At 34.5% G+C, this 20,295-nt stretch overlaps 1 protein-coding gene across 1 annotated transcript; it reads left to right on the top strand.

Annotated features, from left to right (window-relative positions):
- Positions 1-341: 341 nt before the first annotated feature.
- Positions 342-2,661, top strand: LOC113326545 (cytochrome P450 71A1-like). Its single transcript, XM_026574253.1, has 2 exons — positions 342-1,335; positions 1,818-2,661. The coding sequence occupies exons 1-2, from the start codon at positions 433-435 to the stop codon at positions 2,442-2,444; spliced, it is 1,530 nt and encodes a 509-aa protein (XP_026430038.1). The 5' UTR covers positions 342-432; the 3' UTR covers positions 2,445-2,661.
- The last annotated feature ends 17,634 nt before the right edge of the window (positions 2,662-20,295 follow it).

The raw sequence follows: 20,295 nt of genomic DNA, 5'->3' as shown, positions 1-20,295 counted from the left end.
TTATTTTCATCTACTTCTATTTAGGAGAAGCTTTTGTTAATTCTTTCTCTATTACCCTTTCCATCAAAAAAAGAAACAGTTAGCTAGACTTGGAGTCACTCAAGTCAAGTCAAGTCAAGATCAATAGTTCTGTAAAATTCCAAGTAACCAATATATTCTTCCAAGGAAAAGAAGTCAAGATTTGTGTTTACTCTAGACTAACTTCTAATGTAGTAAGTGACCAAGTATTTTCATAATAATTTCCTTCTCACCAAATGCAAACTCCAAGTATAGTTTTATATGCAACAACTAAGAAACAACCTCACGACTTTAGTCTTGCATCAACAACTATATATGCCCCATTTGCTTCTCCACAACAACCATCACCATCGCAATTATAACCACAGCCAATACCGCAACCACCACCAAAGATCCCAACCCAAAAATAGAAAAATGGAATTTCCATCATATCTTGTTTATGCAGCAGCATGGTTTGCGGCAATCGCACTTCTCCTCAAAGGTTTCCATCTTCGCCGTAACAAACTAAACCCACCACCGGGGCCAAAAGCGTGGCCAATCATCGGTAACTTGAACCTCATCGGTGCCCTTCCTCACCGTTCACTACATCATCTGTCTCAAAAATACGGACCTTTGATGCAACTCAAGTTCGGGTCACACCGAGTTGTAGTTGCTTCATCGGTGGATATGGCGAAAGAATTTCTTAAGACCCATGACGTATCTTTCTCCGGTAGACCCAAAACTGCTGCTGGAAAAATCACAACTTACAATTATTCTGATATAACTTGGTCTCAGTATGGTCCTTATTGGCGACAAGCTCGTAAAATGTGTTTGGTTGAGTTATTCAGTGTGAGAAGAGTCGAATCATATGAGTACATCCGCATTGAAGAAACACGATTGCTCTCTAAAGCGTTGTACGAGTCGAAAGGCGTTGCTGTGAACCTAAAGAATCATCTTGCTGATGTTAGTTTGAATGTGATTAGCAGAATAGTTTTGGGAAGAAGATATTTGGATGGAGATGAAAATTCAATTGTTACACCAAATGAGTTCAAAGAAATGCTAGAAGAGTTGTTTTTGTTAAATGGGGTTTTGAATATTGGTGATTCAATTCCTTGGCTGGGATTCTTGGATTTGCAAGGGTATGTCAAGAGAATGAAAGTTTTGGCTAAGAAATTTGATAGATTTTTAGAACATGTTCTTGATGAGCATCTATCCAATAAAGAAGTTGCAGGGAAAGATTTTGTTGCTAAAGATATGGTTGATGTTCTTCTACAATTTGCTGATGATCCTAGCAATGACGTCAAGCTTACTAGGACAAGTGTCAAGGCATTTACACAGGTAAACATTTCTTTTCAGCGAAGTCCATCGCACCATTCGTTATATATCAACCTCGAGATCTTTCTTATAAAAACTTTCATGAATCGTGGTTTCAAGTCGGCTGTAAAAGCTATATTCACCGAAAAAATCTTAAAATCTTTCTCGGTAGGTTAATTATTTATGACCGACACTGCATTGGGACGCGTTGAAATCTTATTAACAATCAATTATCTCATAACATAATAATACCCGTACTCAATTATTGAGTGCGGACCGCGTACGCATACATACAAATTAGTAGCCAAGGACGTACCGAAATGTCGTTGAAACACTATAAACACCCAAGTGGGTGAATGTTGATAACGATCTCAGAGAGTTAACCCAATCGTTTGCCACTTTGTACATTTTAGATGTAACATGAAACTTCTTTACAAAACCCATGTGTTATGTACCAATTTTCAGAATTTTCTTTACTAAACCCGTGTGTTTGTACCAATTTTCAGGACTTAATGGCAGCGGGAACGGAGAGTTCAGCAGTGACAATAGAATGGGCAATTTCTGAGCTCTTGAAAACTCCGGAAATTTTTGCAAAGGCAACCGAAGAACTCGATAGGGTCATCGGAAGAGAAAGATGGGTTGAAGAGAAAGATATCCATAGCCTACCATACATTGAAGCAATCGTAAAAGAGACAATGCGGATGCACCCGGTGGCACCTTTACTGGTACCTCGCAGGACTCGTGAAGATGTTAACATCAATGGCTATACCATACAATCAGAAACGAATGCATTTGTGAACGTATGGGCAATAGGAAGAGACCCAACATTGTGGGAAGAACCGGAACAATTTCGTCCGGAAAGATTTGTTGGAAAAACAATGGATGTCAAGGGGCATGACTTTGAGCTACTGCCCTTTGGAGCAGGGAGAAGGATGTGCCCTGGTTATTCATTGGCAATTAAGATAATCCAATCAAGTTTAGCTAATCTCTTACATGGTTTCGTTTGGAAGTTACCGGCCGGAGCTGACCTGAATATGGAGGAAGTTTGGGGACTTTCGACGCCAAGAAAAATCCCATTAGTGGCAGTCCCTGAACCCCGTCTGCCTAGTCATCTTTATAATGATAAATGTTAGTCATTCGGTAATTTTAGTAATTCTTGCTTTTGTTTGAGTGTGTGCAATAATTAGTAACTGCTACTCTGCTAGTCAATCTAGTTCATGGTTTGATTAGTGAGGAATACGTGTGGTTGATTTTACTTTGAGAGTTTTTTTTTTTATAAGAAGAGAAGATTTTATTTTGAGATGCATAATAAAATTCAATCTTGCCATTAAAAGAATACTCCACTGCAATTTATATAAGGCCACAAGGGTTTTAACACAGAAAATAAGCTCATTTTTCTTTTCTTTTTTTGAGCAGCTTATCATTTATTATCAAGTGTCATCTTTATTCTTGGGCTTCAGCTATCAAGATTCCAAGTGTTGATATATTAGAGAGATTTGGATACCAAATCTCCTTGGGTTCTTGTTTACTTCGATTTTGTAACACTGGCTTGGTTTCAGTTTCTGCACATTCAATCTTTCTATCAATGAAATCTTTTTATTGTTCAACTAAAATAAAAAGTTACTTCAAGACTGAAAGAACTTCAAGGATTTCGATTGGTCTGAAGAGTTGACATACAAGTAGGGTTCAGCAGATCTAAAGTCATTGTGCCAATTGCAGCCTTAAACGAGTCCTTCTTAATTGCTATAATTTGATTCTCTAAATCCATATACCTTTTGTTATAAGAAAGCCGATGGAGCTTTCCTACAACGAATTTAATAAACTTAATTTACCGATCCTATATATGTTATAAATAGAGCTTACCATCTTTGTTGATCACCAACTAATCAAATTCTTCACTTCTTGCTAAAGTCTAAACATCATGGCTACTAAAACTTTTTTGCTCATCGGGTTTCTTTTATCCTTGATTGTTCTCAAGCCCATGTAAGTAGTACTCTCGACTCACTTTTCTTTTTCCTTCATGCTTGCTTTTAAAACATGTCTATTTTTATCATTAGCTTAACTGCTGATACTTCAAAAAAATTGTTGTTAAAAATACGAACATATAAAAGTTCACTTTTCTAAAACTCACAGCTACACCAATCTAGCTTTCAATATATTACCCTTTCTCTTATTAATACAAGTTTGACTGACAATATTTGTGATTTGAGTGTCTTCAAAAATTGCAGGTATGTAGATGCTACGCTTTGGCATAATTGTTCTAAAGCTGGAGCAGAGAAATGGCTTGACTGTGAATACCAAACTTGTGGTGGAGCACTCTTGCGCTGGAAATTTATGGATGACATTGTCCAGAACTGTCAAAGATTTTGTTGGAGTTTTTTTCAAGGGGGATTAAATACAATTTGTGCCCAGATAAACACTGACCCAGATACCGGTAACTTATATTGTGCCTGTTATGAACAATGTGAGCAAGAATGGTCGTTCTGGAACTGTTTTCTGTAGATCCAAAGAAGATGGATCGACCCATTAATCGTGTTTTTTTAAAGTTCTTCTCAGCATAGGAAATGGGAAATGCCTTGTTTAATTTTATAGCTTTTATTAAGTTAATTAGTTTTCTTTTATATGACCTTTTTTTTTTCTTTTTTGCCAATATAATTGTATTTCGGTGGTGAAGTATTTGTTGGAAAATTTGGGTATAAAACAGAGGATGATAACACTAAAAGAAATTGTTGTACTCTTGATTTTCAAGGCTCGAATAGATTTCTTTTAGATGATTATTTCTACCCTCTCAATATCAATTGGTGATTACAACAGGTATGTGAAATAATGCCTTCAGGATACAATGAAAGCCGTACAACAGATAATTGGATTCAAGGTTTGTACCCTTTGACCCAACCAAGAACACACTAGAAAGAATTCTGATGATGCTTTAGAAAGAGAAAAAACAGGTTGAATTCATTGTAAAGAATGGGAGAATACCTTCACTACTTATAGGGATATTCATGGCTATTGGAGATGCCTCTTCACTTCCAAAAAGCACATAAAGTGTCTATTGGGAATGGTTGTTTCTTTTATGAACCATTACACCTATCAGAGATGTCTCTTCATCTCCAACTGACATCCATTGTGTTTATTCAACACAAAACACATTCCGGTCATAGTAGCAAACTAAAACGGGAAACCATTTTATTTTCTAACATATTAAAAATATCCAACAGTATTTAGGCGGTAATACCAAAGATCTTTGCCCGAAACCTGGTATCGCCAAATTTTTCAGATTTCAAACAAAAAGAAAAATGGTGATCTCTTTAGCAAAAAAACAGCCTATTGTAGGAAATTATATGTCAGTTCAATCTTGCGGGCCAAGTTAAATTGCCCCAACCCCCAAAACATTATCTTTTGGTCCTACGGTGAATGATACACATCGTGGATGATGCAATCATTTTTCTTAGAACCATTTTTTGAGGATCATGGATTTTTTTGAGGGGATCATGATTTGATTAGGCCACCTTACCTATAATTATAAGGGGTGTCCTAAAAGGTGGATATGATTAGTTTACTCTTTTACCTAATTAAAATTATAACTAATCTACAACTTCTTCTTCCTCTATTCTCCAATTTTTCTTCTTCTCTTCTTCATCAATTTATGATCATCTAAACCTGATCATATACAAATCTAATCAAAATCATCAAATTTTCATCATCATCGATTAATCAATCTTTTATAAACAAACCTATCTATAAGTATTTTCCCACAAACCCGTTACTTCTAATTCGTTTTTAATTGAAATTTTGAGCCGTAGTCATCAAAATATGTTGAATTTGGAAGTTACAGTAGTAAGTTCGATTAGGAAAATTTTGAAAAAAACCCTAGTTTTACAACCGAACTTTTAAAAATGAAGAACACGAAGAACACTTCGGCTAAGAATTTTTTTTTTTGCCTAACTGAACACCTGAGTTCGGTTGAATCGCAAAAATAATTTCAAAACCGAACTCTTCTCTATATAGCCAAATATTGAGTTCGATTTAATCGCAAAAAAAAAATATCCTAACCGAACTTTACTCTGAAAACCTATATAATGAGTTCGGTTAACTCGTAAAAATAATTTCAAAACCAAACTCTTCTCTATATAGCCAAATGTTGATTTCGGTTTAATCGCAAAAAAAAAAAAATTGCGAACTTACCGAACTCTGTTGTTTAAAGTTCGGTTACAACGTGGTCGAGTCGACTGAACCGAACAAAACTCTATAAACTCAAGCATAGTAGTTCGGTTACATTTGATTTTTCATCAGATATCTGAACAAACAAATACTCCATTAAAGCTCTGGTTCGGTTGCCTGTGATTTTGGATTTATTAACCGAACTGCATTTGCAGAAAGTTCGGTTACATGTTCTTCATATAATATAACCGAACTTTGTTGATCTGGTTGAAATTTTTTTGTTACAATTTTGATTTTGAAGATATTTTAGGCCATTTACAGCAACATTCACTAAGTTACAAGCATACTTCGACACCCAAAGGATGTTCTTTTCCATATTCACCCATCTTTTTTCTCCATCTTCTTCTTCTTCTTCTATCACTTTAGTCAATCAATAATTCTACTTCTTTTAAAAAAAAACAATCTATTAATATAACCTTAATCAATGATTAATCACACTAACTAATCATTATACAAAAATAATCAGGGGGGTAATGTTGGTATTAAGATAAGTATTTAGATAAAGGGTGACCTAGAATTACTTCTAATGTCTTACCCAAAATAAAACAATGGTCCCAAAAAAAAAGGTTGGTCCCCAAAAAACCGTTCTTTTTATTAGTCGGAATTAAGTGTTTGGCCCTCTCCCCCTCTTTCTTAGTCTAATGGCCTTGGGCTTAAGCCCATTTAAAAATTATTTAACCCATTTTATTGAAATGACCCTTAAAAAAGAATGAGGGTCATATGAATAAAGATGTTAAATAATGTTAAAATTTGACATAAACTCTATTCTTTAAGGGTATAATTGTCAAACCAACTTCAATATAACATATCTCAGAAACCATACGTAGGAATTTGACAAATTTTATATATTTAGAAAAGTTTTTGAAAGACCAATCCAATGAGCGTAAATACAAATATCAAATTATTCGTATTTTTAAAATTTCTACTCCTTAAGTTATTTTTATTTTTTTCTTATTTGTGTGTAGATATTATCCATGGATTTTTTTAGAATTACAACTATTATTCAAAGTAATTTTTTTTAGTGTGCAGATATTATCCACGACTTTTTTTGGTGTGCATCTATTATCCACAGTGTTTTTCTAGTGTGCAGCTACTAGCCACAATGTTAACTAACCTTTCATAATGGTTTATACTATAATATGCACATTAAATAAGTTTATAAAACCGTTTTTTAAAGATGAACAAACACATTGATATGAAATTGTGTAGAAAATATCCACAACTAAAATTCGTGCAGGAAATATGCACAACTAGAATGTGTGCAGGGAATATTCACAATTGTTACAGGGCTAAGGGAATAATTTAAATATTTATTTCTAAGATCCCAGGGTCAAAAGAGTAAGACCCATGTTTTCTAGAGTCATAAGAATAATTAACCCCAAATTTATCTTTTATAGTGAACTACTCTCACGAGATTAATCAATAAATGAACTATTATAGAAGAACTACCACTATATATATATATATATATATATATATATATAGAAGAACTACCACTATGAGTTCAATATGTAAACAAAAAAATGAACTATCATTGGGAGTTTATTCTACATAATAAACTACCACTATTGCAAGTTCATTATGCAAAGTAAACCACCACTACGAGTTCACCCTACAAAGATCGCTATATTGAACTATAATTATGAGTTTTAACTTCAAAATGAAATACTAGAATTAATTACTATTGCAATATAATTCTACAAGAACGGCTAGTACACAGAGCCGATCCCGAACCCAAAAGGATCCTGTGCGACTTTTTTTTTGGGCCTTTTGTAAGGTCGAATTTTTTTCCCCGATAATTTTGTAAAAACAGTGTTTATTTGTAAATATTTTTCTTTAAGGAATAAAAGAAAGTATAAAATAAATATTTTCGGTTAGTGTCCACCAACAAGAACAAAAATATGTTAAAGAAAAATTAAAAGATGTAGCACTGGATTAAAAGGTATTAGCCGTGAATCATGGTTGTTTGGACACTTACTTTTACAAATAGAATAATTAAGATAACATCCGAAGTTAAAGTAACAACAAACGAATAGTTCAGTGGATAGAGCTCTTTAGTAGCACCCAAGCTTGTTCGTTCAAAACTTGTCAAAGCCAAGGAAATATAACTTCTTTTTTTTCTGGAAGTGTGAATTTTGGGCCCTCTGTAGAGCTGGGACCTATGCGATCGCACGGTCTCAGGCTCGACAATACTAGTAAAAGTTCATTTTACGAACTATTTTAATGAACTACGATTACGAGTACATTCTCTACAAGATAAAATGTTATAGTGAACTACCATCATGAGATTGTTCTACAAGATTAAATATCATTACAAGTTTATTACTTTTTACTTTAATTGAAATCAGATGATGAAATACTAAGACGTGATTCTCTTCAGTATCTTTGTTTGAATGGCTATGATGGGGGTGAACTAAAATAAAGGTCACATTGGTTTAAAGGAGAAAAAAATTATTAAAAAAGGAGAGAAAAAATTGATAAAAAAGAATGAAAAGATAAATCATGTGAAGAGATAGAAAATAAATCACAAAGAATAACGAGTTTATTACTTTTTACTTTAATTGAAATCAGATGAAATACTAAGACGTGATTCTCTTTAGTATCTTTGTTAAAATGGCTATGATGGGGGTGAACTAAAATAAAGGTCACATTGGTTTAAAGGAGAAAAAAAATTATTAAAAAAAGGAGAAAAAAAATTGATAAAAAAGAAGGAGAAGATAAATCATGTGAAGAGATAGAAAATAAATCACAAAGAAGAGAGAGAAAACAAATTAAAATTTTGTTTTTGTAGACTTTAAAAAAAAAAATTGTATATGAAAAATAAGACTGTTTACACGTATAACCCATAATAACAATCAAATTGAGACAACTGTTATACTGTAATTCTGAAGTAAATTTAATACGTTTCTCTTCACATGACGATTTTCTCCCTCATCATTAGGATGAAATTCTTTCTCGTCAAAAGATGATTCTTTTCTTTCATCCAACTCATCAATTTGCTTTATTTTGAGTGTTTATTTCTATTATTTGTTTGCTTTGAGAACTCCTACAACTATGTATGAATCCTCATCTTAGTCTACAAATAATGAATATCAAGACCTAGAAAATAGAATGGCATCTCTGATACAAGATGCCGAGCAAATCTTTGAAGTTCTGGAGGATCTAGTGGAAATTAGGACTAAACACAAATACTCTCTATTCATTACCACTGTCACTCACCACACCAAATTCCCAGATTAGTAACAAAAATTCATAACGGCTTACTGGCCGTTACAAAAAATTTGTAACAGGCAGGGATCGTTACGAATTTTAAAAAAATTTGTAACAGAGGCCACTCGTTACGAATTTTATTAGTAGACGTGCCAGCCACACGCTTCGTCATACCTGGGTCGTAACACCTGGAGTCTATGAGTGCGCCATTCACACGCATACAATTGTATTTCCACCCAAGATGAGTAACATTAGAGGATATTCCCCCCCTATGCGTGTGCGATTCACATACGTGATCTGTATACCCTAATGAAACCAGATCGAGAATTTCATTTTTGGTTTCTTTTTTTCTCCCTTTTGCTCTTAGCCGCTCTTCAAGCGATGAAACCAGATCGAGTTTCTGCTCTTATCCGATGAAGCTAGATCGAGTTTGATTAATCAGTTTTGATTCAGTTTCTTCATCATCTATAATAGTTTTTTTAGGGATTCATAAATCGACTTTAGAATTTTATTCTGCATTATGATTCATTTTTTCGATTTAGTTTGTTCTTCGGAGTTCGAACTTGGAAGAACTGATCTTCACTCTCAGTTAATCGTGAGAAAGCATCTATTCTACTTTGTTTAATTTAGGTATTTATTTGTTTTTTTGATTTCGATTTATTTTCAGCTAGATTTAGGTATTTGTTTTAGGGTTTCAAAATGATTATTGATTCAGGGTTTCTTGTTTAATCGATTATGAGATTTGGGTTTCTGATCTAGGGCATTTTATTCAGATGCATATGGCACTGGTACAAACAGACACTTTTTCCACGCCAAATTGGCGTGTCCATAGGGGTTTATACACGCCAATTTGGTTTGGACTTGGCGTGGTTTCTGCTCGCGTGGTTTTAGGTATGACGGCGTGGTTTTAGGTAGCTTATAGCCACGCCTTCCTTGCGTGTCTATTTCTGCATGAAATAGACACGCCAGAGCCATATAGGTGTTGCTATATAGTGTCCCAAAAACATAAGTACTGGTACCCTGTAGACACTAGATTTATTGTTTGGGCGTGGCTATTTGGTTCACTATAGACACGCAAATTGCTTTTGGCGTGGCTATTTGGTTCACTTTAGACACGCCAATTGCTTTTTGGCGTAGCCATTGGTTATCCTATAGACACGCCTCATATAGATTTAACGTGGCTATATGTTATGTTTTAGCCACGCCAAATTCAATTACCTTGATCCACGTGGTTGTAGTTGATAAGTGCTTAATTTACATGTTTAGAATGTCAATTTCATACTTGTTTTAGCTATAATTCTTGCATGTTACTTGTTATTATGATTATTTTCTAGTTTATGTGTCATATCAGGTGAATCATCCTAAGAAAAATGAAAAGGACTGCAAAAGAGCTATAAATTGAAGTTTTCGAAAGATCCAAGTTTCTAAAGCCGAAAGAAAAGGAAGAAGTGCGACGAAAAGGAGCAAAGAATGCTCAAGATCATAAAAAGGAGAATAAGACCAAGTTCAAATCATCCAAATTAAGGATTTCTTATCACCATCTTCAAGAAAATTCAATTATGAAGAGAACGGAGAAATAATGAGGTCATTCCGAGTTCGGACGAAGAAGTTACGGCCAAAACAGTCGGGACGTAAAACTGCAATCTACAGAACCACTTTTGGCATAGCTTTAGAAATACCGAAAGTAGTCGTATTTCAGGCAGAGAAGGTATATTTTTGAGCACAACTTTTGGTATTGCTTTGAGGAACTCGACAACGCCGACTGAGACAAACCTATAGGGTCCCTTATGACGTATTTTGACTTCCAAATCAAGGAAACACGATCCCGGATGGATTCTGATACCTAGATCTCATGAAAACTATATAAGGGGACTTCCACAATAATTAACACATCATTACATCTCATATCATACTTTCGTTCTTAATTAAAAACCTGAGGTTTACCCCTTTGTGGGAAACCGGGTAACGGTGTCATCATGAGTAACTAAATTCTTGTTGATTGAGGATGAATTCAATGTTCTAGTGTGAAGCTTTATTATTATATAAGTTTGTTAGAAGTTTTAATCATCAACGATTGTCTTTTCTATATTTAGGATTTATGAATGATTCTTAGATTGATTTGGGATGCATACTAGATTAGTATATTGATTGTTCTATTGCTAGTAAAGGGTTAGGATATACGTGTAATTGTTGAATAACCCTTACACAAGTAGAGAACGCGAGACCTTGCATAGGGAGTCTGTAGAGCAATCGTGTGTGAAGACAACACTAGTAAGTGGACCTTGCGCTAAGAGTCTAACTGCTAGGATCAACCTAAGTTCAAATAACTTAAAGCTTCGGTTGGGTTACACCTTGAGTGCGCTACTACTTGGTGGTTCAGTTGGATAGAACTTGATATGCGAGCGCTTCGGTATCCGGTTACAAGAGGAACTTTGGGGATAACACTGCGCCAGCTGTTTTCCTACGGTTAGTGATGAATGGTTCTAACGAAGATAGATAAGTATACTATTGAGTCAAAGTTTGGTAACGGCAAAGGACTCCTTGATCATCCCTTTTATCTTATTCTTTTTTTATCTTTTATTTATTTCATAAACCAATCCCCCTTTTACTTTGTTTTGTTATCTAAATAACATATCAATTGCACAACTCTCTGTGGGAACGATCTCTTACTACCTCTATATTACCAGTTAATTAGTAAAAAATATCTTAATTAATTTGTTGTGGTTACGACACGCATCAAATTTTGTCGTCGTTGCCGGGGAGCGGTTGTTAATTGATTTGTTATTTGTTTAGCTTGTTTTTGTTTTTAAGTTTATTCTTTTGTTCTTGTGAGTCGTCATGTTTCCTTATGGACATAGCATGTACGGAGCACAAGACCAATCATCATATTATAGTGGTAATCAATTTGGATTTCAATCTCATTCATACAACAACTACCAATCATACCCTACGGAGCCTTATGGATACTCTCATACATATTAACAACCTTATGACGGGTATGTAAGTGATCAATCACAGGGATGGGAGAATAGTTATGCTTATAATAAGTTGTTTTCTAGTAATGTGCAGATGACAGAGAGTTTGGAAAGACCTACTCCTCTTTATCATGTTCTTTCTTCATTTTTGTCAAAAGAAGAGATACGGTCTGAAAATTTTGTCGTGAATAATGGCGGAAAACGTATTAATATCAGTAAACTTTCTAAGCAATATGATCAGTTAGAAGAAGCTGGAGCATCAGAACAGACCCTCGAATAAATCAACAAAGTAATACAAACGGAACTTCAACGTCGTTGGGATATTGAAGATTATGAAGTTGACGAAGACTCTAATAAAGATGAGCAACCATTGGAAAATACTTGCAATGATGGTGAAGTTATTCCAACTCTGGACCATTATAACGATCAATCAACTATTCAAAAGGAGTAGAATGGATGTGACATAACCGTTATTATAAATGGTGTAATGTACTCAAAGAATGATTTTAAGATTTTCACCAATGAACTAGACTTCTTGGGGGAGGATTCCGATTCTGATGACGAGGTTGTTGAAAATATAGAGATTGAGAATGAAACCAAATTGATTAAAGTCGTGGAAGACCCAATTGAGCTTGCCAAGGATTATAATGATGCTGAGATTACGGTTGAAGCAGACGAAGAATGGCTAAATAGTTTGATAGAGGACCACAATATAAATGAGGTAAATAATACATTCCAATTCTTTAAGAATGATGAGGATCCTTTAATACAAGAGATTGTGGAAGGTTTGTCTAATCCTTTACATATTTCAAAATCTTTTGATTCACATCACTTAGGATTGGAGTTGTGTGCTTCTAAAATTATTAAGGATTATTTTACTTCTAATTATCTACCACTTGATGTGTTTGATTCTAGCATTGTGCAGGTTCACCGAGACGAACCTATAGAAGTTCTCTTTTTTTATGTTCTCTATCCACTTTCGAGTGTAGAAATGACTAAGTGTGGGGGAAACTTCAATAAAGTGATAACTTCAATATTTATATCTTGTGATAATATTTTTGTGAAGTTGTTACTAGAATTGCAGATTGTTTTCTGGGTGGACTACCATATTTTCAGATTATTGGTGTACGGACGATAACAAGAAGGTCAGGCTGAGGACGTTAAACTAAGCGTTGAATGGGAGGCAACCCATAGGTTTTGTATTTTCTATCCTTTTTGTTTTTATTTTTCTTCTTTTGCATATCATATTAGAATTTCCCACCTTGATTTTACTTAGGACGAGTCAATTACATTGAGGACAATGTAAAGTTTAAGTGTGGGGGAGTGTTTGGATATTTTGCATATAGAGTTTTTGAAAAAAACTGCATAAAAAACCTCCAACTTGTAGAGATTTTAGAGTCACTAGCATACTTCTTGGTATGTTTACATAGAGAATTCTGACCGACATAACTGAACTTGGAAGTGTTAGGGAACTACGTTAGATTTCTTGCTTGTTAGTGTGAAATAATGGATTTAATCATGTCGGTGATGCAAATCAGGAGCAGGTAGAAATGCATTATTAGAGTTGCTGATCAATCATTAGTGGAGACTGCCTAATTTCAAATCAACATAAGCACCATACCAAATTTCTTTGTAGCTGGCTAAAGAGCTTTCTTTTGAGTGTGTGTCACCATACATTAATTCCGGGTAAAATGGTGAGCTACCCAACTTCACACCAATAGAAGCATTACTCTTTGATCTCTTGAGTGCTAATTTTTTCAATCATGAGGGTGACGTCTATAGATGAAAGCCACCTTCTTGTAGTTTTATTTGAAGTTAGCACCATTCTTTCTCTCGCAAACTACATTTCCATAGAAACACCATCATCATCAACAAGGGAGCGACATCAAAATACAAGGAAATTTGAAGACGTTTAAGGTTTACAAGCAACAATACAAGGAAGAGCAAATTTCATCTCCAAGTAAAGCAACATACAATGAGCATATTTTTATATACATGTTGAAGACTTACATATAAGGAGTGGAATTTTATATTTAAGTATGAAGACTTATTTAAGAGCGAAGAAAATCAAACGATGAGAGTTATTGAAGTTTATGATACGAAGACAATACGAGTTGTGAATATCAAAGTGGTAAAGTACTTCTTTCATGTCCATGTTAATTTTAATTTCATTATTATTTTTGTAGTTGCAATCTTTTTATCAAAAAAAAAAAAGACAAAAAAAAATTGAAAAGAGATAATACAAAAAGATTTGCGTTTAGGTTGTTATTTGTTCAATAAAGCCACGGGAAAGAAAAATATATAAAGAAGTATCAAGCAACAAGGAATTTGAGGAAAGAGTAGCAAATTGTCAAAGTTTTACGAAGTTCAAGAGTTTATCATCAACAGTTGAAGACCGAAGACCAAGAAGATGAAGAAGACCAGCTGAAGAACGTAGTGGAATTTGATTGCTTATTCTGATTAAATTAATCATAAGTTTACTTGTGATTAATTTGATTGAGTTTTTTGGATATAGAAAATCATTCTCATGGTTTTTGGTGTCCAATCAAAATCCTTCTTTTCTTTTGAAATTAAGGTCGCTCTTGTTGTTCCCTTGGGAATGACATCTAATGGAGGAGAGTTCTTTTGAACTTGTGCTTAATAGTCACATCTCGAGGGGTGTGCAGCTGTGGAATTTTAAAGGGGTTATCTTGTATCTTTAAACTCCTTGATGAATTCTATTAGATTCGGGTATATGATTGCATCTAAATTAGATGGTATGTATTTTCTTTTAGTCATGAAATGTCTCTTACGGAAATTTCATTATGATCCCATTCTTGTACCTTTGCCAATTTTATTGACAAAAAGGGGGAGAATTAATATGTAGTTCACACTACAAATACATATGGTTTTCAGATCATTGTGTAAGGGGGAGTGGTTTCCATGTGAAATGGAGTATTGAATAAGGAGAAGTGATACATATCACCATAGTATTATTGTTGAAGTTGTGATACAATTGAGCTGGAGTATTGACTAAGGGGGAGTGATACATATCACCATAGTATTATTGTTGAAGTTGTGATACAATTGGACTTTGACACTGTGTAATAATACTATGACACTATATTAAAATGATCGAGATTGATGCTTTCTCATTGTTATAGCAATGGATCTTCAACAACGGTGATGCTAAACTTACAACCTTTAGGATCATTGGAGTTTTGGAAGTGACGAAGATTTCCAAGAATATTGAAGATTAGACATGTGGAATAGGAGCTACTAAAGTTTCTTTATCATTTTTTTATTCCGTATGTATTGATAGTTTTGTCACTAAAATTTACAAAGGGGTAGATTGTTAGAGCTTTGCTCGGTCGAAATCGCATGCGTTTCTGTCTCAAGCATGTTTGTCAATGTTAGTGATCAAAACTATAAGCCTTGATTTCTAGTCTACTATAGCTAAGTCTCGGACTAGGATAAAAAGTATATTTGAGCTCAAGGACTTCATGGGCATTCATCATACAAGAAGAAGAACTACTCAAGAAAGCGGTAGAACTTCTCGACAAAAAGGTATGTGAAGAATTGAACTTATCTGTCACTCAAAAGTCTATCTACTATATCTCCTACTTCTTGAGACAAAAAGTCGTATGCTATATATAGACTTAGATTATACACATTTGGTATTTCGAGCCGAGTATACCTCTCCTATCTATATCTCGAAATATGTGTTGCTAAGCGTTTTCCTTCAACCATTTTTATCTTTACCTAGTGACGAAAGTCATGATATGTTTCAATCACTTTGAAAATTTCTTTGAAGAGAAATGGTGTAACAACTGTATAATATCCTCTAAGAATGATTCAATGGTTGAAATGAGAGTTTATAATACATAACCAATGATGGACATAAGTATTGTTCTGGAAACACATATGTGCATAAGTCATATCCGTTGAACCAAAGTTTGCGAACTTTGTTGATCAAGAGAAACCGGAAAAATGGCTTGTTGCCATTTCCGCGAACTCAGTTCGCGAACTGCCGAACTTCTCATCCCTAGAAATTCTGCTGGAGTTGACAAACTTGTTACATGAGTACCAGTCCGCGAACCGGCGGAAAGTCTTTGCCGAGATTTTCTGCTGAAGTTTGTAAACTCTGCTCGGTTTCTTAAGTCCGCGTACCTAGTTTGCGAACTTAAGAAGGTTATATATCTGAATATGATTTATGAACTTAAACTTATAAATACTAAGGAATGCAATTTGCAAACCGTGGATATAAATTTCATGAACCGATTCGAGTGAATCAAATCATCTTTGATGCAATTGTGTATTGTGTAGTACATAAGATTTCATTGCAATTGAAAAACTCTCTAACTATTTCATTTGAGTCATTTGAACTAGTTATGGTGAAGAAGAATATGGTTGGTATGAAATGCTCATATGGCTAACCTTTTGGTTAACTATTGTTGAACCAACAATGTACACGTTTGGGTACGGTTAACAAACCTAGAAGCGTGCATTTCATTTGTGTATAACAAGCTAAGTTTTCGATCTAACGGTTGAGAAATATTAGCTTGAATCTAAATAAGGTTTTCATCTAACGGTGGATATTGTTTTCTTTGTGACCAAGGCGAAACCATGATTTGAAAGACTATATAAAGGAGACGTCTAGTATTGTGCAAAACTAATCCCCACACTTCACGTGTGATACTATTTTGCATGCTAGAGTCGTTTATCTTTTAACCTTTGGTTTTCTTATTCTAAAACCAGGTTAACAATTTAAAGACTTCATGGGGATTGTGAAGCCAGGCCGATACTACTTTTATTGTGGTTGTGTGATCTGATCTTTCATCTTCTATCATATGAGTACAACCAGATTGATTGGATTGAGATTAATATCTCCGATAGGTAGGATATAAAAAGTAGTCACAAACATCTTCGTCTCCTTGTTTGTGATTCCGCAACATCTTGTTTCGCTACCATATGACTAAGATTGTTCTGAGGTGATTGATTTATCTAGGCTGTTCTTCGGTAATATAAGACCGGATTATCAATTGGTTCCTATTCACCTTGATTATTATCAAAATATGGAACAAAAACTTTAGGGTCTTTCTGTGGAGACAGATTGATCCTTTGATAGACTTGTCTATGTGAGACAGATTTGTTTATTGTCAAAGCCTGCGATTTTGGGTCGTAGAAACTCTTAGTTGTGGGTGATATCAACTAAGGGAATCAAGTGCGCAGTATCCTGCTGGCACCATAGGCGTAGGGAGTACAACTGTACCTTGGATTAGTGGGAGACTGATTGGGGTTCAACTACAGTCTAGTCCGAAGTTAGCTTGGAGTAGGATAGTGTCTGTAGCGGCTTAATAGAGTGTGTGTTCAATCTGCACTAGGTTCCGGGGTTTTTCTGCATTTGCGGTTTCCTCGTTAACAAGATTTCTGGTGACTGTGTTATTTCAGTTTCCGCATTATATTGTTTTATCTTTATAATTGAAATAATACAGGTTGTGCGTTAGATCATCAATTAGAGTAATCCAACCTTTGGTTGTTGATTGTCATTGATTGATTCTTGGATATTGGTCTATGGTACCATCCAAGTTATTCCTTGTATTTGATTAGTACTCGCAGTTTCTGTTTTAGGAAATCAAATCAATAGAGAAAGATATAAACTCGTTGATGTACTTTTAATTGATTGAGTCTTGTTGATTCTCTTAAAAGTATATTTGAGTTTGTACATACAGATTTCTAAGTGAAATATTGGGTGGTGTTGTTAGACCCTCGCGTTTTCAATTGATATCAGAGCAGGCATACACGTTCAAGTCCTCAAAATTCTGTGTTTGTAGCGATATGACTCTATGGAAAAGTGTACTATCTATGATAAACGCTTTACCAGAAATAAAAGTTCTATCTCGTCTAACTCTACTAAAGATAAGGGTTCCACAATCTCGAATATAGATGAACCTTCTGTACTGACGAGACAGACTAACACTTACATGTGTACTTCCGATTACCCTTCAAATGTGAGCCTCTCCATTAATGAACGGGATTTGACTGAAGAGAGTGAATTGATTCTAAATTTTGTTAGAATCCAAGCTGATAGATTCAATCGGTTGAAGCACCATGTCAATGTTCTACTTGGTGTAATAAGAGATTGCAAATCCAAAGGTAATGCTGAAGTCCATTCTTCGTGTACGTCTCTTGAAGCTAGCCTTAGAAGAGATTCCTTGGAAATTGAACATCTCCTGAGTAAGATCTATATTCAAGGATGCTCAAAGCAATCTAATATGCCAAGTACTTCTGACACAACTAAAGATGGTTCATGCTCAGAAGTAAAAACGAAAATCCCTTCTAATAAAACGGATGTGCCTGAAGTCACCATCACTCAAGGATATTGCACATCAAATGGAGGGAAGAAATCTTGTAACGATGATATTAAGACTGTACTATCTAATCATTCCGATGATCATAAAGTATGTCTTGTCTGTGAGACAAAGAATTCTGTTAAAAGAAAAGGAACCTCTAGGTTGAAGAAAAACTCCTTGGTTCAACTTCAACACACCTTAGACTTAATTCTTAAAGGTGTAACTGACATTCGTATGACTAAACCAATCGGGTTTTTTATCTACCCTGTGTATGTTAAAAGTAAGTTCAATGAGTTCCTCGAACACTCAAGAACAAACACAGACGTCTTAATAAACATCGTCTAAAAGAAGATCGTGGCGTGGTCTCTGGAAACAACGCTGCTCCTGCTGAGAAAGGAAGTTTAGAAGAAAGAAGAAAAATTGATAAAATGAGAGATAATCTGAAAAAGATAATTGAAGGTTATAAAGAATTTGTGAACAGGTTTTCTTCCTCCTAAAACAAAAAATATTCTAGTAAGAACTCAAACTATGTCTCGTATTTTGATGACAATAAGTTTTATGATAATTTCTCACATAAAAAGAAGTCCCTCTCTATATGCAGGAGGAAAAAGAGACTTGACCATAAACACAAATCTCTTGATGAGCTTGTGGCTCATACTTGTGCTAATTAATCACAAGGGTTGAAGATCTTACTGATAAAAACCCTGTTGAGTAAGATGTGTTAATTTGCAGGTATACTTTTGGCATTTGCATCTGTTAAGTTGATCTATCTTCTTATCGTCCATAGTTAAGATTTTTAATTGCAAACTTACTATGCTTAAAGTATTTTTTGTGTCTAAAGTGTCTTCTCATTTTTGTTAGGAAGTCGTATTTTGATTTTTTTTTTTTGCTACAACTTTGCTCAAAATTGCTTTCCTGAGTTATGGAATTTTTTCGAGGCTTTTGTTGCAAAAATCCCTGTTGGGCTTTATTTTTGGAGGTTAGGTTGTACTCGAATGGATATCCGTGTCTTAAGATGAGTCAACTGTTTAAGAAAACCCTATAATCCCTTCCCTAAGAGACCCTTAAATATCAACCTATTGAGTTGCAAAAGTCACATACACATACTCTAGGTTGGTTTCTGGGTTGTCAAGAATGTCTTCTTCTTCATCTTGATATGGTGGTTTTGCGAGAGGATTCCTTGATAAAGGTGTTGTTGAGTCCAAGAAGAAAAGAACCCTTGTATATGAAGGTCATTCTAATGCTTCATGTTATTTTTCCTATGTTCATGAGGATGCTGAAAAGGATGATATGATTTCTGCTGAAGTTGTTTATGATTTTCTTAAGTACTTTGGGGAAGCAAAACAACAGCTCATTAATACCCTGAAAAGTGTTGATGCGCTGAAAACTGAGTTGGAAAAGGTTACCCTTGACATTGGTCTCATAAAATCTCACATCAATGATTTTCGTAAAGAGAATCACCACTCCGATGATGCAATGGATGTTGTCAATCACAAGCTCAAAGACCAATTGTCTTGTGAGGATTCTGAACCGTCCATATGATCTTACTTCGTGTTCATAATAAAACTGGAGTCTGTTTTCCTTTAGCTTGTTTTATTTGTTTCCTAGTATGTCTTCTTTTGGGTTTAGTTGGAAGAATAACTAGTGCTTGAATAGCAATGATTGTGACTACACATAGCTATTATTTTTTCATCTTCTTGTCCTCTTTTAGGTTTATTTGGTTTAAATTCTAAAAATATTTGGAGGATGATGGTTTGCAGTATTTAATCTTCATGATTTGTTATATTGCAATTTGTTATGGGAAATTGGTGTTTACGTCCGCGAACTATGTTGTCCCATATTTTGTCAAAAGTAAAGTCGTTCATGATCGGTATTCATGTATTGATTTAAGGATGAATAGACTTTTGACATGTACAAAAGTTAAGCATATATTGTCAATTCTTTGATGGAAGATAGGTTAAAATCTTTTGTCTTCAAGGATTATGTCTATTAAATATCGTTATGCAAATAGTGATGGAAGATAGAATGAATACTTGTGTATTACACAGTATTGATCTTCACTGATCCATATTTTATGTAATACTGTGAGACTCCATAATGTGTCTTATGTTGAGTACAATACAACCAAGTTGATTAATTTTTCATTAGCTTTGTTGGTTGTTCCGTAAGGTACTTTATGTTGAGCATTCTTGAACTAAACTAATAATCTTGTTTGGTTATTTGGTTATTTCTCCATAAGTCTTTAT

This window comes from Papaver somniferum, unplaced genomic scaffold (genome assembly GCF_003573695.1).
Source record: "Papaver somniferum cultivar HN1 unplaced genomic scaffold, ASM357369v1 unplaced-scaffold_10, whole genome shotgun sequence".
NCBI classification, from domain to species: Eukaryota; Viridiplantae; Streptophyta; class Magnoliopsida; order Ranunculales; family Papaveraceae; genus Papaver; species Papaver somniferum.
This window is presented reverse-complemented; position numbering and strand designations above follow the sequence as displayed.

What these genes read in the sequence shown, in the direction of transcription:
- LOC113326545 (XM_026574253.1), top strand. Translation starts at nt 433, where the DNA reads ATGGAATTTCCATCATATCTTGTTTATGCAGCAGCATGGTTTGCGGCA. An exon ending in GTGTCAAGGCATTTACACAG is followed by an intron (nt 1,336 to 1,817) that starts GTAAACATTTCT and finishes ACCAATTTTCAG; the next exon opens with GACTTAATGGCAGCGGGAAC.